At 39.8% G+C, this 16,524-nt stretch overlaps 1 protein-coding gene across 3 annotated transcripts in view; it reads right to left on the bottom strand.

The window, feature by feature from the left end:
- Window positions 1-9,936, bottom strand: part of gria2b (glutamate receptor, ionotropic, AMPA 2b) — a 45,007-nt gene extending 35,071 nt beyond the window's left edge. For all 3 annotated transcript variants that reach the window (XM_026358259.1, XM_026358260.1, XM_026358261.1), the window contains exons 1-2: window positions 9,703-9,936; window positions 9,417-9,557 (exon numbers count right to left, since the gene is read on the bottom strand). In XM_026358259.1, coding sequence (XP_026214044.1) covers window positions 9,417-9,557; window positions 9,703-9,787 — 226 coding nt within the window. In that variant the 5' untranslated portion in view covers window positions 9,788-9,936. The remainder of the gene's footprint in view (window positions 1-9,416; window positions 9,558-9,702) is intronic.
- Between the last annotated feature and the right edge of the window lie 6,588 nt (window positions 9,937-16,524).

Here is a 16,524-nt window from a genome sequence, read left to right as displayed (position 1 = left end):
GTCTTTGTCAGAGCTTTGAATTGGTGCCAGTGTAAAGATTGAGATTATACAATATTGCTACTTCAAAAGGAAGCAAACCGAGTCGTGACCTTCTGGATGTTCCAGTTTTCAACAATAAAGAGAACATTAAATAGTAAGACTGAGGGTGCTGCTGCAGTCCTTTCATTGGATTTAATGTTTCCTCCACTTTCTGGGATTTTCATGTAAATCCGACTATTTTTGACAAGCACCTCTTTTATGAAAACTGTTTTGTTGTGTCGATATAACACTAAATAGAACTTGCTGTGTTGACAGAACACTGGAATATGACCTGCATATATTTGCTCAGAACCAATCTGTTGGCATGGATATAAAGTATGCACCGCACAGCCATGAGTAAATATGATCAGGATACGGGAAATTGTGAGGATGGTGGAGAGTTTAAATTTCGATGTATTTATTTGCTTGTTTGTTTGTTTTTTCTAGTTGTGTTTCGTCAAATCTTCTTTGAGCATGTGCAGCGTGATGTGTCTGAGTTGGTGGTAAATGGAGCCAAGTTTCATTAAGTCACTCATTAAGTCTAATGAGTGACATGTGTAATGGATTGACAATAACTGGGGCTGTGATGCTCATTGCAGAGTCATCTTTGTTCTCTAGATGTCGGTAATATTGGTAAAACACGTCCATGTCCTAATTCTTCAGATCGGAAAATAAAAACAACTCCCTTGGGTTTTGTTTAGCTATCTGTCCGGTCTCTCAGGTCTAGATGTTTGAATCTGTGAAGACCTCTACCAAACACCGTCTTAAACTGCATTGTGCAGTAAAAACGCCATGCGTTCGACCAGGTTACAAATAAAAAAAATATGATCGTGAAAATCTAAAATCCCTGCTGTTCATTAACTGAACTCCTGTTAACTAGAGCAGAGTAGGGAGAAAATAAAAGGTCAGACTTTGGGGATATAATATCAAATGCTATGCTGCTACTCTGACTTCCTTCTGGCAGCCAGAGAATGTCAGATAATTTATGCAGCTACCCCCTTTCCCTCAGTGTTTCTCCTGCTGTTTCAACACAGCAGGGGGATGTGGAGCTGTTTTTTTTTTCATCTTCTGTCATTTTGAAATGTTTGTGCAGGACTTGACTGCAAGAGTCTACTGTTGGTCTCCACACCAAACTCACATGGTCCAGACTTGGAAGTTACCTGCATATGAGCAACACCTCTCCTGTCCACCTCTGGACAGAAACGGCCTCTTCTCTAACTTTAGTTTCTCAGCATAAAACAGGAGTTGACAGTTGGGAACACGCTGGTGTTGACTCTTGCCTGCTGCATCGTTGCACTCTGTACCTGTCTGCTGCCTCAGTATACAGTATTCACTGTTTCTTTGCTCTGTCTCGCAGACACCTGTCACACACAGTGATCTCACCTGCCGGGGGAAGTGCTGACCCAGCTTTTGTGGACAGAGCTGCTGGCCAAAATCCTATCTCCTTCTCTGCCTCGTTGTGTTTCTCTCTTGTTTTCTTATCTGCATTTAATTGTCCATGTCATTGTCTATTTAATGCTTCTGTGTGGTACTTATTACCTACTTGGCTGTCCTTGTAGTCAGTCACTCTCTGAATTGGTTTTACTCGTGGGAATTTGACCTTATCTTAAGTCTTAATTCTCTTAAGCTGCAGACTATATAACAATCAGTTATGGTTTTTCAACATCCCTTTTCAACATAATCATTTATCATTACAATTTTTTAAGTAAAGTAGGGAAAACTTTAAAAACTATAATATCTGCATGACTAGATACCACATGAGAAGTACAACAATGAAATATACAGTTCTAATTGACAGCGGAGTTTGCTAGAAAGCTAATGTTGCTCAAGGTTAAAATATTGTGGTTATTTGTGTGCTCGCCTCGGGCTGCTGTCGCTGTTAGAGTCAGAAACACTGAACTGATTATGCTTTAATTGGCTACTGCAGAGGTTTTCTGTTTCTATAAGTAAAGACTAAAGAAAAGAGATTTAAATTATAGCTCTGATTCTGAAACATTTCTCATCTTATTGTTCCATTTGTTTGATTTTGAAATGCTTATTAATAACCTTGCAACCTCCTTTTCACACCAGACCAAGACTTCACACATAAAACCATAAACTCATCAGAATTTATTCCAACATCAGTGCCCTGACAGGAAAACACCATGAAACATACACAGTATTACCACCATAAAACAAAACAAAAACAGAAAACTGCCTGAACTATTAGATTCCACTGAACCTAGATCAAAAAACTGCCCCCAGACTTAACAGGGCTCCACTTAGTAAAGATCCCAACGTTTATACAGCACAGAAACAGAAGATAATAACGTTATAGTGCACTAACCAGCCAATGTCAGCTCACAGCTCACAGCTCATCAGTGACAGCATAACACAAAACCCAGCGTACATAAAGACATCAGCATCTGACACTCACCCTTGGATCCTGTGCATTTTTATCTTATTCCAACATTTCATTTTTATCATATATCGCTGCCAAGTCATTGGCAGTTTCTATTCATTGTGGATTTAATGAGCTCTAACTAATAGCTGGCACTAATATACTCAATTCTGCTGAACTTCCACTGTGCAGTACACATAATGAAGTGAGTTGAGCGTATACATAATGAGATTTATTGAAAAGAGATGGACTGATCAGGTTAATAGACCCCCAAACTAGACCTACTGCACATTCATGAGAATGAATGTGTTGCATATGTTAAAAGTAATTATGTGAACTATGTATGCATAGTAGGCAGATTAAAATGTCACATAAAACTGTGGAATAAGATAGACAGAGAACACCATAGATGTTCACATAGAAGCATATAAAGTTAGTTCTCTTTTTTCTTTACTATTTACAGTACCAGCTGGCAAGATGGATATGTGTAATATTAACTTGCACCCTCTGAAGCATGAAAAAAAGTCAGTACAATTACAGAAAATGCCACTGACAAGCCAGCAGCTGCTGAGATGTGTTGGCTGGAGCCCAGATGAGACCTTTTGTTTAAGCAGGCAGGCCATGAGAACACAAGTTCTCACAAGAGCACAATAGCTCTGTCTGCAAAGCAGACAGCGCTTAACATCAACGCTGACAATTTAAAGCAATGTTTCAAGTGGATCAGACCTAAATAAAGATGACAAATTGAGCTCAGGTTAAGAGACAGAGCTGAATAAAAAAGAGCAAAACCTAGGAGGGAATGTATTCATCAGCCCTCCACATTGATTTACCGAGCTGTTGGGAGGAATGACACTGCAGGTCTCACAGAGAGACTTTCTCTAACTAAAGGTTTTGACTGGAGCAGGTGAGAAAACAATTAATGTGAGTCAATGTTACACAAAATGAGACAGAGGATAGATTCCACATGTGTAATAGTGACCTGTGTCCATTCTCCCAGCACCATTTGTCTGTATGCATAAGACATTCACTAGTAGTTTGATGTCACTGTTGTTGTCTCATACAACACTGTTAAAGGTAAATAAAAGGCACACTCCAAGGTTTGCCCCTTTATATCCACCTTCAGCCTGAGTCACCTGCCCTTTTTAAAGGACACAGCCGGCCTAAAGACAGTCCCTCTTTACATTTCCATTTTGCTCAGTGAGATATAACAACAGTGAGCACAGGGACGAGTCTGTGTGTTCGCTGCCCTCCCGCTCTCTCTTTCACACTGTAAAGACGTTGCTGCTCTGTCCTATTTAAAGTATAAGTTTTAAAAGGACACCCTGGAAGAGCAGCGAAGGCAACCGGATCAAATCTTAATCGCCACGATGATGGAAGGACAGATCCTCCTCTATGCATACTAACAAGCATCTCTCTTCAGCAGAAAAAGGTTATTCACTGAAATGAATGAAGCTAAATTTAATTTATTCTAAGTTAATTAAACCACAGATTGACTAGACAGTTATTTGAATGTCAGATTCATACAGACCTACACCAAACCTAGCTTAAATTACTAAAACACTGTTAACATGCTGAAAAATAATCTGACATGTACCACACTATACAGTACTGTACCATTATGCCCCTGAAACTCAATGCAACCACCATCAATGTGGACACAGTTGTGAAATGATGCTGTTCATCATATTAGTGATGAACTCTAGATGGCAAAGACAGCTGATCTATAATCATTCTGGCTGTGATGCATCTTCATGACACAGTGCCTGACTCCTGTGATAGACTTTAGCTCTGCCACAGTCTGAAATTTGACTTATTCACATATTGGAACAGTGAGGGTAAATGACTGTTGTCGCTCTACAAGCGTTTAGAGGTTGATAAAAGGTTGCAGAACAATAGGTGAATTTTTATTTTTCACACAGAAGATATGGGAGGGGACATCTAGATAGAGCGCCAAGGATAAAGCCTCGGTTACATCTTTTTAGGATAAGAATCTGTGCTCTGAGGAGACAGTCTGGATCTTTATTTGGAAACCAAAGAAATGCAAAGAAAGTCTTTTGTAGCTCTGGTGCAGAGGCAAAAAATATAAATAATAAATAATTTTGTACGTTCTAACACTATAAATAAATTAATCCCTAGTGGCTGTAAAGTAGGATGTGTTCTAAAGTCAGTTTTCTGTGGCACATGCTTGCTCAGCTGAAGTATGGGACCCTCCATCTGGCAATCCAAGCCTATTAAGTGACTTGATATTACATCATCTCCCCCTCATAATTCTGGAAAGGTAAAGTCCATAGGGGGATAATAAATGGCCACCGAGCTAATACTCTTACCCACAGTGAGTTTTAGTAATCACAGCTTAAATGGGACATGGACAGGTGATGTTTTATTATCATGACTCAAGGAGCCTCTTCATGTGTCCTTTCATGTGCCGCTGTGTAGTTGTTGTGCAGGAATTTGGTATCAGATCAGAGATTCTCAGCAACTAGCAGAAGGAGCGTAGCTCCACACTTTTCATTCAGCCCCCTACCGTCACTAGTGGTTTTGTTTTTCACGTAATGAAATAAATCATACAACAAATTAGTTTTGAAACTAGGAACTGGCACACATTCCTTACTGTGAGCGTTTCATGTTTCCTTGTAATATTTCAAATATAAAGCAACAATAGGTTGACTTAGAAATATGTAACAGATAAATGGGCTCTAAAATTAGAAGCCAAAGACCAAATAAGTGTCAGTACAATGCTGATATTAAGCATATGTTATTTTGTTAGTGTCCAAAAATGCAATTTAGACAGGTGCCGTGAAGGAACTGAGTCACTGAACACGAGACAAAGAGCGACTTCCAGCTGACAGCCTTTGAATCATGCTGTAACTGATGCTATCTCAGCCTTGTGTTTTTGAGGACAGCATGATAAGGGCTTGGTTGGGGCTGTATTCAGGGCAAGCTAAGCTCCACAGAGGGTTCTTTAGCCTCATTTTCTGACCGGCCAGCTCCCAGGCCTATTTAATATTTCACAGCTCCCTATGAAATGGAGGAGAATGCGCTTAATTAAGTGTGAACAATAAATTGGCTATAACCAATGCCCCGCTGTGCATATATGGTTGTTGTAGGCTTTTGATCATTCAGCAAGGTCCCTGAATGCATGTGTCCCTGAGATGCTATGTGCATGTAGATGCATGAAATTACAGTACGACATGATTCAACCATGACAAACTAGAACTTTGAAGTGTTAAATCGCTGGCCAACTGACAGTGACCTCAAACCGTTCTGTTGGTCTCAGAGAAGGAAGAGTGTTTCGCTTTGAAGGAGGTACGTGTCAAGAATAAAGGAATGGGAGCATACTATAGGAGAATGTTTAATTTAAGGTAGACATGTACACACACATGCACATAAGGTGAAATTTAAAATCTTAAAACTGTGCTAAAGGAAAAATCCCTAGACAGGCAGGTACTAGTGCTACACTGCTAATAATTCTAGAGGCTCATTTTGATGAAGATCATTTAAAGATTTGTGTTGCAGGTGGTTTGTCCAATTAGGAAAAGGTGTGAGGAAAAAGAGGGTGATGCTGCCGCGTGTGTTTGACATTTGTTCAAGTAAAAGTTGTCAAAAAAGGTGACAGATTTTGCACTGGCAGTGAAAAAGGTGCAAGCTGTGTCAGCACTCATTCTGGAGAGAGATAATTGGCTGTGGCGAAAATTAGGCTTTGGTTTCCATTTTTAAAACCTTTAGAAGACACAATGTCTACTTGTGATCGCTCATCATAATTTACTGGGTCTCCCTAACACCTAAATTGATTTCCATGTGTGGAATTGGTGGAGTGTCCCTTTAGTCTTCGGTGTACCTGTGCAGAACGTGAGCTATAGCATTTCCACTCCTCCATTAATAGAGTTTAACTGACCTATGAAGCATTAATAAACTATTTATCGAGCACCAATAAACGATTAATTTGGGCTTACATGTGCTTTATAGAGTATACTTTACGTTAAGGTTGAAAATCACAGCACTAAACTTGGTCCCTGAACACAACACACATAAAAAAATATCTGTTATTTTTAACGGCCGTGAGGTTTCAGGGCGCATTAGTCGTGTGTGGGGTCTCTGAAGTGGTTGTTTTCCTGGAAGTTTGAACAAGATTCTTTTAAATGTATTGCTTTGGGTGGACAGCAACACAACTGCACGCACACACATACACACATGGAGGCACAACGACTCCCCTGGTCTTGGCAGCAGATGCAGGCCTGTCCAGAAGAACTGTTATTGGTGGAGGAATGTATCATCCTGCCTCCCACTGTCTCTGACACGCTGCACTGATGAAGTACGCTGTTGCACAGGCCAAATATAGAGAGCGTACCGTGTGATATGTCGGTGAGACACAGATCCATATGTTCAGAGTATTACTTTACAATTATATAAAAAGTCTTTATCATTTAATACATTTGAAATAAAGACAAATAAAAGTAATCACATGAACAGTCGAAGCCTCTGTTCAATCTGTCTCTTAAAGCATTTTCAGTTTCACATTTTCCCACATTCCCCTTTCTTAAACAAATCTGCTTTTCCTAGATTCACACCCACACACCTCTTTCCCAATGAGCAGCCGCTCCTGTTAATGAAGTGCGTGAGGACTTTCTGGAAATCAACAGAGAGCTTAAAAGACCATTTGAGCTTTCAAAGTGTCATGTCAGCTTCAATACTTCTCCTCTCATTCTCCACTGCACGCCGCCTCACAAAGTACATTTTAACAAAAGACGGAGTGGTGGTGTTAATGCACTGTAATTACAGATGGAGCAGCATTGCGAGGCAGACTGCCATCTACCGGCTCAGAAGCACCCCCCCCCACCTCCACCACCACCACTTCTCTGCCCATTCTATCCTCACCCCTCCTGCTTCTAACTCCCACTCAAGTAGCTGATTAGAGGATGTAGACAGGGTTCACACAAGACATGTATGTATGTGCACATATTCAGCTTAGTGAGGGACAAAAGCCCCTTTTTATCTTTTTATTCTTCATATTTAACATGATTGCACTTCTCTCAGCTTGAAATTACAAATCGAATCTTCACCATTTGTAATTTCTGTGTAAATGTTAGACCAACAATAACTGAACAGCAGCTATTGTTCTTGAAGTGGAGCCTCATAGTTTGTCACCCCCCTCAGTCTGAAATGTCAACTACTTAGCATAGAATATCATGCAGGTGCTCCACTCGGTTAATTGCATGCACAGTAAATACTCTGTTTAACCAGAATAATAGCTCCAAGCATTTGCAGGGGTTGCAGTACACTGATTTCACCAGACCTCTGACTTTACATGATTTGTAAAATTAATTTGTAAAAGGATGCGTGACAGCCATCATCCCTAATATGTAAGAGACATTTTTTTTTTTAAGAAAAAAGACTATGTGTGTGTTTATTCAATTTTCTAACACTGGTTCATGCTGCTTTTCTTTTTAGAGTACTCAAGATTGTATCAGGTTCATTCACTAACTGGGATTATTAATTGCATTCAAATGAGGTTATGATTAGGCACAATGTGATAATAATTTATTGACATAACCAAGTTAAGTGTTAAGATTTATTTATTTATTTCCTTAGTGTTTATCCCCAATCAATAGTCACATTAGTGTTTATGTAACCACAGACATGCTCACAAAGATGGAAGTAAAGTGGGGAAACTCATACAATGGTATGTCTCTAGAGAATATAGTCCACTTTGAGTCCACACAAATAAAATGTGAGATATTAATTTAGTACAAAGCCAATCAAACAATGGTAAAATGGCTACAAACAGATTTTTCAGTCGATATTCTTCCTATAAATCGTCATCATCAGTAGAGTCACGCAAATGATTAAGTTTCAGTAAATAAGCATCAGTCGACTTCTTGTTCGATATAACAGCATGAACAGTGACAAACGGGGACAATATGTGCTTGCAGAGCCTCGACATGACTCCCTGTGATCTGTCGGGCGCAGTGAGGCTCTCCAAGCCGGAAGCTTTTATATGGTAATGACATCTATTGGACCGATGCGCGCACCAATCAGAAACGTTTGATTTATGTTTAAAGGACTGTTGAGAGGAGTAGTCGCCTGGCAACCGCCTAATGAAATGTGCAGCCTAATAAAAATAGCGACCTTAAAATCTGGACCGCATCTTGTTGAAGCTATTTCAAAGGAAACAATCAGGATCTTGGTTCTTTGGAGAAAAAACATCAACGATTAAAACTGAATCTTAATGAAAACTCTTCTGTGATCGAAAACGGCTGTACAGCGATGGAGAGTCGTGACTTCAGGTGGCCAACAGCTATGAAGTCATAGCTTTAATCAATTGCATTGCTAAAACGTGTTAAAGCGTGGCCCGTTCAATATGTGTGATGCTCAGTGTCCATCTGTGGATGTAGGATGTCTTACAGGAGCCAACAATGGATGACATGACTGCAAAAAATGTCCATCTCAGCAAGTCCTATCTTTTCTTTTCCTTCGTCAAACGTGACAGAAGAAAATCAGTTAATGTGGAGAAATAGACTGACAATGTTGAAAAGGAAAAAGTCAGATCTTCAGCTTATGACAAAGACGCGTTCAAGAAACAGGTCGATGTGGTCGGAATCAGCTAAAATCTTATCAGATGATCTCACCTACGATTTCTTCTCAGTTTAGAAACAAGCATTTAAAAACAGTTGGAAGAAAAAATCAGCAGACAGCAGAGCTATTTTTTACAGTGTAGTCTCATTTGATATTTGAATCTGAAGGAATGAAAATTGGATGGATGTGACTGACAGTTACTGTGGAAACCAACTTTCTCGTTCATCCTTAACAACCCAGCTCACAGCCTCGATATGTTTGCTGACAGAATATAGATTAGACAACTCTGATAATCCCCGTCTCCAACCTCAGAGCTGGTTTATCCACGTTACGAAAGCGCACGAAGTGCGCATCTAAATACCACGAATGACAGGAACACTTGTAGCACAGCGCTGTTGATTGGAAAAAAAAAACCAAAAAGATGAGAAATGTGTTTGTCACTTACAACAATTGGTAACAGCAAAACTGTTCGCCACTTCCAGATTGTCAATGTGAGGCGTCAACCTGAATTCCGAGGTGCCAAACTGAACCATTCCTATCCGAAATGCGCTGTACTCTTGATCCGCGCCTCTTGGAAAGAGTCCCCCTGAAACCGAAATACAAATAGGCTATCAGCTACACTTGCACAATGTTCTGTGATGTGACACATTTTCAACCATCTATCAGTGAATGGATTCATGTGAAAGTCGCTGGTTTTCACGCTGATCGTTCATAAACTAATGGACACCTACCAATCTGAACACTCGGCGAGCCTCCAAGCGCGCATCCCCATAAAACCAGCAGAACTGAAATGGATAAATTCACTATCTTTTCCATGTCCACAGTTTAGATGTCCACATCCACCAGGGGAGCCTGATATTCCTTATTCTCTCCGGTGATGTTAGATCCGACACATACCGGAGATCTTCAGCCTTGGGGAGAAAATCAAAAATAATCAAGGCCGTTTTTTTCTTCCTGCAGGGTAGAAATGAAATGACACCAGCACTGAAGGAATGGTCGCCTGCAATGAGGATCTGCTGTCTCTTCTTCCGCCTGTCTTCGTCGCTCCCCTCCTGCCGGCAGCTGATACCTCCTCTGATCGCACAGGGACACTGCGCGTCTCCGCTTGGCGCGCCGGAGACCCTTTCAGCATCACACCCACAAGTGAGGAATGTTAACGAGAAGGCGAGCAGAGACGAAAAGACCCGAGCAGCAACCACTTGGCGACAATGAGTTCACACCACCCTTCAGATACTGGGGGAATGACACCTCCGGTCCTGAAGATTTCGTCTTTGCTATGTTTTATGCATGTCGAACTTCAAGTTAGGGTATTAAGACTCTAAAACATTGTTAATGTAATTAAAGTCAGTTCACATTTGTGATATTTGCCAAGGATATTGTAACTGTACCATTCTCAGTTTTTCAAACAGGCAGAATTAACAAGCAATTTATAAAAAACAATAGCAACAATTTCTGGAGAGAGTAGTTTGAGCAGGATGCAAAACTGTCCCAAGATCACTTGAAGTGGTCAAATGGATTGTGGGCCTAGTGTGGAACTAGCAGGAATCAGACCTATAACCTCAAAATAGGTGAATGTGTCTTTACCCTGCTATAATTAGAGCCAAGGAGCAGCAGCAACAACTATATATTACATAGCTGCATTGGACATTTTAATACTGCAGATGAGACCAAAAGTACAGAGCCTACAGTCACACTCAAGATTTATTTCCTTAATGCTCAATATGTTCGATATTTTTGTCAGTGACAAAAGAATCTCCAGTTTACAGTTTTCACAAAAAAGCCATCTTCTTAACCATCTGGAAGAAACAACGCTTTCTGTCCTATTAGTTTCTAATATGAGAGAACGAGCACTAATCCTATTTTTATATCAAACACATTTTTGAACCATTCATTGAACGCACACCTTAGCCCTAACCTGAACCCATGCATATACATGAGAACAGCTTTTGAATATCTGTCCACCGTCGTGACCATTATGCACGAAAGGGTTAAGACCTTGAAATGTTTTACTGTCACTTGCAAAAGGAGGCTTCTCTAAATCATGTTAGCACCCAAGATTTCTTACAGAGAAAACTCATCAAGAGCATCAGCTGGAGGTAATCACTCATGCCCTCCAGGAATAAGCATCAAATGAATCTCCTCTTTAACTTTGATCTAGCGCTTATTTTCCATCCTCTGCATACAAATCCAGTGCAAATCTGTGGCTGGGTGTAGGTGCCATTTTCAACACGGTTAAATGGAGGAGAGTTGCCTCAAAGCCAACAGGAAATAAATGGCATGCCTGGCCCTCTGATATCACAATATGCATATCTCAGCCTGCACAGACAGATGTATATTAATCATCGGATGGTGTGAGACAGCAGTCTGCAAACAGTCTAATGACACCGAGTGGAGGGTGGCAGCAGTGACAGATTTCAGTACCATGGACAGCACTCCTCATGTAATACTGGGTCCTGTTTAGGGAATTGTTTCACTTGCTGAGGGAACGTAAGGGGGGTGAAGGTTTGGTTTATTATGACTTATTATTAGTATGACTCTTATTTTAATGGGTTTCATGTTTTATACAAGTTTATTAACAATGTACCCAAAAAACAACTGGCTACACAGTTACACTGAAGTGATAAACAAGGAGCAAGAAACAGAAACATTAGTTATAATTCATCGTGAGTGGATCTGTAGAGATCCATGACTGGATGGAAAAAAGGCATGTGCACAAATGAAACATGAAACTCAAAATGTCAAGGTTTGTCTCCAATCATGTTTCTGGATTAAATCCATATTTCACGTGTTCACTTGTGCTCTGTCTAAAAGACTCTAGATTACACCAGGAATTTGAGTTAATTACATGGAAGAGTGGGTGGCACAGTGATTATCACTGTTGTCTCACTGGGTTTGAATCTGCTGCTCGGCTGGGGCTTTCCTGTGCAGAGTTTCTATGTTCTCGCTGTGTCTTGGTAGGTTTTGGAGGAGTCAGTGTTGAAATATTGACTGGCACCATTTTGTTTTTATTCAGTATCAACTTTGAAAAGAAACTTGTTGCATATAATTAAGACATCATGAATATTAACAGTGATTTTACTGTTTTGTCTAAACTGGGTGTCTAAACTGCGCCCTTGAAACCTTATTGATTCGACTCCTTGCATCAGATTTGGTTTTAACAATGTTTTTATGTTCCCAGATGTCAGAAATGGACATAGTATGTACATTGTTATTGCTACCAAAAATGAGACCCAAGACTGAGTTTCTTCCATTCGTGGATTCACTTTGCTGTATGTAATTGTAGCTATCGGTTGTCTCCGAATGCTGAGTTTGCAGTGTGCATGATTATTTTACTTTCACTCATTCTTATGAGTTCTTAAGAGTGAAATGAGAGTGACGCCCAATCAAGCAATGACCCTTTGACTGTGTAAGAATGCTTCCTACCTACCTCTATGTCAGTACAAATGTAAGATGTCAGTTGTACACATGATAATAAGAACATTTGGACTTAAGAACCCAATACTGACTGTGATTTGTAGTGCAAAAGCATCCATTTGAGAAATGTTTCACTCCCCATGTTTGTAAATGTCAGAAATCCTAGAAAGCATTTACATTTCTGGCATTTAGTTTGTGCTCTTATCTAGAGTGATTTACCATGAGGAGCTTTTTAATGTCTCACTCAAGGGTACTGTACTTCAACAAGACACTCAGCGTATGATTCGATGTGTACCTTTTACTAACAGATGCAAACTGTATTTTGAAGAATCACTCGCTGTCATTAGCTGCTGTACATGGAAACCGTGCATATATGTTTCTGTGTGTATTCTCTGTCCACTGGGAGCATTAAACAAAGACTGTTTTCTAAATTAGTTCTACTTCCCTGCATTGTTTCATTTTACATTTTGAAATTATCTTCCTTGTTTGGGTTGACCTTCATAAATGGGTCTGTGGAGAATCTCGAGAGATCTGCTACCCTACATATTTTATCAAAAATAAATTGAAAATAAATTAATATTCAATCCACTTGAGTAAATGTGCAAGAAATTAGAGAGGCCAAGACATTACAATATAACCTGAATTTATAGGTTCCATCTCATGACGATCAGAAATTATTTCAAAGAGTGTGCAGCTGTGTTGCTGACGGCACCACGCTATCAAGCAGATAAGCACTAAAAAACTGAAACTAAAGATTTCAAATGATTTGACTTGGCTGTGATGTCATGCCAGGCGATCAGAAAATGCAATGGCTGCTGAGGTTACAGTAATTTAGGGGCTGTTTGCGTTTACAGTAATAAGGTGATGTGAATACATAACAAGGATACACAGATGCTCTTAACCCAAGGGATCGGTCCCAAGGTCAGGAAGACTGCTGAGACCGGACACTTTGACTGCATGGGCTTGCATCGATAGCTCTTACTCTGTGACAGTGTTGTGCACTGTTCACTTTGTAACTTTAACCTCTAAAACAATGTTTAGGCGTTGGATCAGATAAGAAAGTTCCAAACTACAGTACTAATACTTTAACACTGGAATTTTGAGAACTCACTGGGAAACATGAATGTGTGTACCAGAGGTCATGATAACTATTTCACTAAAATTCAAAAACATCAACCTCATGGTGATGCTACTGGGGATGAAAAATGAGAGGATCATTAAAGTCATAATGATTCATTGTCGGAGAACCATTACTGTCTGAACTAAATTTCTAGGCAATTAATTTGCCCATCAATCTATAGCTGTTCAGATGTTTAGTCAAGAATTCTAAAGGCATCTTTCATTTTCTTGATCTACATCTTCTGACTTTGGTTGCAAAATGAAAAGGACAAATTGAGGCTCAAGGACAAAGACATCTGAACCAGATGGCAAATAAACAGGGTTGAAAAAGGTGCAGGATGGCCAGTATTGTTTTTAATGACCATCAAGTGTCACAGCACAGCTTATGTTTAATTTCTTACAGCTATTTTTATTTTCCTCCTCTCTCACTAATGATGCATCCTCTTGCTGTTTGATGGTTTTCGTGTTTCCAGCGGAGTCCTCCCTTTATGATTCCCATAGTCATGCACACTTCAAAAGATGAGTTTCAAACAGCTAAAAATTCAGTTTTGGGTTCTTGAAAAGTTGATTAGAATCAAAGGCACTGCATTTAAATTTGAAAGGCACACATTTTCTTACTTTTCATATTGGTCCTCAGTTCAATTTTTCATTTCTCTGCTTCTATCATGCTCTGGTCTCTATTTCCTCCACTATCAGGCTTTTCAGGGCTGATTATATTTGACCTGCACCATTTCATCACCTTTTTCATCTTTTCTCTGTTTTGGGCAGAACTAACCATAATGATGGGCCCCACAGGCACGGATTGGTTCAGTCAGGCTGATACTGAGCTTCTCAGTATCTTGACCCTTGACAGGAAATGACATGCCCCACATTTTCTTGACTTCCGTATTTCAAAGTCTGCCAAAATAAATCTACCACCAAACAGCCTGGTACCTGTGAGAAAGTGTAAAATCGTGGCTGACCTGAAATCCACTGTGGCATTTGGAAAATAGACCATTATTTTCTAGCTTTCTGATAAAACTGCCTCATGAGATGTCACAGGCAGGACAGGCAGTAAACAAATAAACCATTAAAGACATGTGCACTGTAATAATGTATAGTAGCTAACAATGTGTGTATGTTGCAGCGTTACAATAATCACTATATTCTACATCTACGATTGTATTTTGTGATGATATCACAGAATAAAGATCTAATTCTCATCTTTTAATTAAAAAAAACATTGTTGTTTACTGTGCATTCATTTATTTTTGGCTTGGGTGAGGTTGTAAAAGCACAGCACTAATGTGTGAAAGCCTGGTTCCCAGTAAATGAGCTGCTAAGCCCTGTGGCCTCTCCTCCCCTACTGTTCCTCCTCTAATCATTGCCTGACTGTCATGGTGGTTTTCTTGGTAGCCCGGGTGGCTGCCTGGTGAGAGGTTGTGTTGGATTAGAAGGCATCCTGAGTGATATAGGTTACTGCACTGTGTTACTAGCAGGGTGCTGGGTTGTGGGGGTGGAGCACACACACACACACACACACACACACACACACACAAACAGAGACACATGAGTCACACCAGTGACAGGAGCTCTGTTTAATATGTCTTCTGTCCCGATGCTGTGGATTAGATCACACACATTTGATTGTTTCCCTGCACGATTAGAAAGTTTCTCATCTAAATAGAACTTTTACTGTAAAATGATATGAATGATGAGATTTGGGGGAAGAAACTATTAATGTATACATAATTATTAATGTATTCATTGGCTTATGTGCCGTATAGAAAACATTTGAGTGCAGTGCTAACCCATGGTGCCTGCACTGAAAGTGGTACCTGTACGGTGTGGACATTAGCCTCCTTTTTCCTGCAGTGTCATCATCATGCTTTGCACACAGCATGGCATTACATCTGTTTTTCTCCCAGGAGAGCATTTTATCTCCTCATTACACGAAACAAACACAGATCTGGCCATCGGAGGGCAGTACAATGCAGAATCTGTCTCATTTGAGATTCAGTCAGAGCTATTAGGAGCCTTTCTATTCAGTTACTATTAACTACAAATATTCCATGATTCAAAGAAAACATGTTTCTCTGATTAATCATTTTCCATCGGTGATTTTAGAGGCGTGTTCAACACAAGTCTAGTCTCAGTCTGACTCACTCGTTTTTCTAATGAGACAAAACATTTTCCCATGTCTGTAACCATGGCAGCCGCAGAGAGGAAAAAAGTCTTGTTTTCTGACAATGTGATAACTAAAAAAAAAAAAAAAGTGCATTCCAGCACTGACAGATAAGATATTAATGCAATTATGGTTTCTGTGCAAAAACAACTTTACATAAAACATTCGGAGCTAATATACCTCCGACTTCATTATTATGACCCTGTTGTTGTGACATAAGGTCAGCATCAATCTTGCTTCATTAGGCTGATGACAGATTTAATTTGAGAAGTCTCGCCATGATAGTCGGGGTCATTTTCCAGTGTGAATAAGAGATGTCTGGTTTGGCATATTAGGAAAAGTCATGGCCGTGTGGAAGAAGCAGCTGTGTTGTTGTGTGATGTATGGAAACAAAGACTGTTGTGTTGCTGGTGCTGAGGCTGCAGCTTCAGCCTCACCATCCCCCCCCCCGTCACAGAATTCAGTGCTGTTCATTACTGAGGAAGTGTTTATTCTCAATCACATCAAATGGTGGAAAGACATATGATCATTTTATTTATCTTCGCATGTAAATTTGACGAACACATGGTCACAGCACACGAGTGACCCATTTGCACACGCTACAGGTAGAACGTTACATTTGCTGGGAGTGGCAGTGTCAGACGACCATCTGGGCAAGAACAGGAGTGTTTCACATATCCAGTTATCTTCTCAAGAGCAAATCATAAGAATACTAAAATGTAATAAATACTTCATATATTTATATTTTATCTTCATATACATGCACTTTTTAACATGCAAGTTAATAATGACAATGTTAGACTTGGCACTGAAGCTTAAACAAAATGCTTAAAGCATTAGTATCAAACTTATTAAA

Source organism: Anabas testudineus, chromosome 10, assembly GCF_900324465.2.
Source record: "Anabas testudineus chromosome 10, fAnaTes1.2, whole genome shotgun sequence".
NCBI lineage: Eukaryota > Metazoa > Chordata > Actinopteri > Anabantiformes > Anabantidae > Anabas > Anabas testudineus.
Note: the sequence above shows the minus strand (reverse complement) of the source record. Positions and strands in the feature narration are given on the sequence as shown.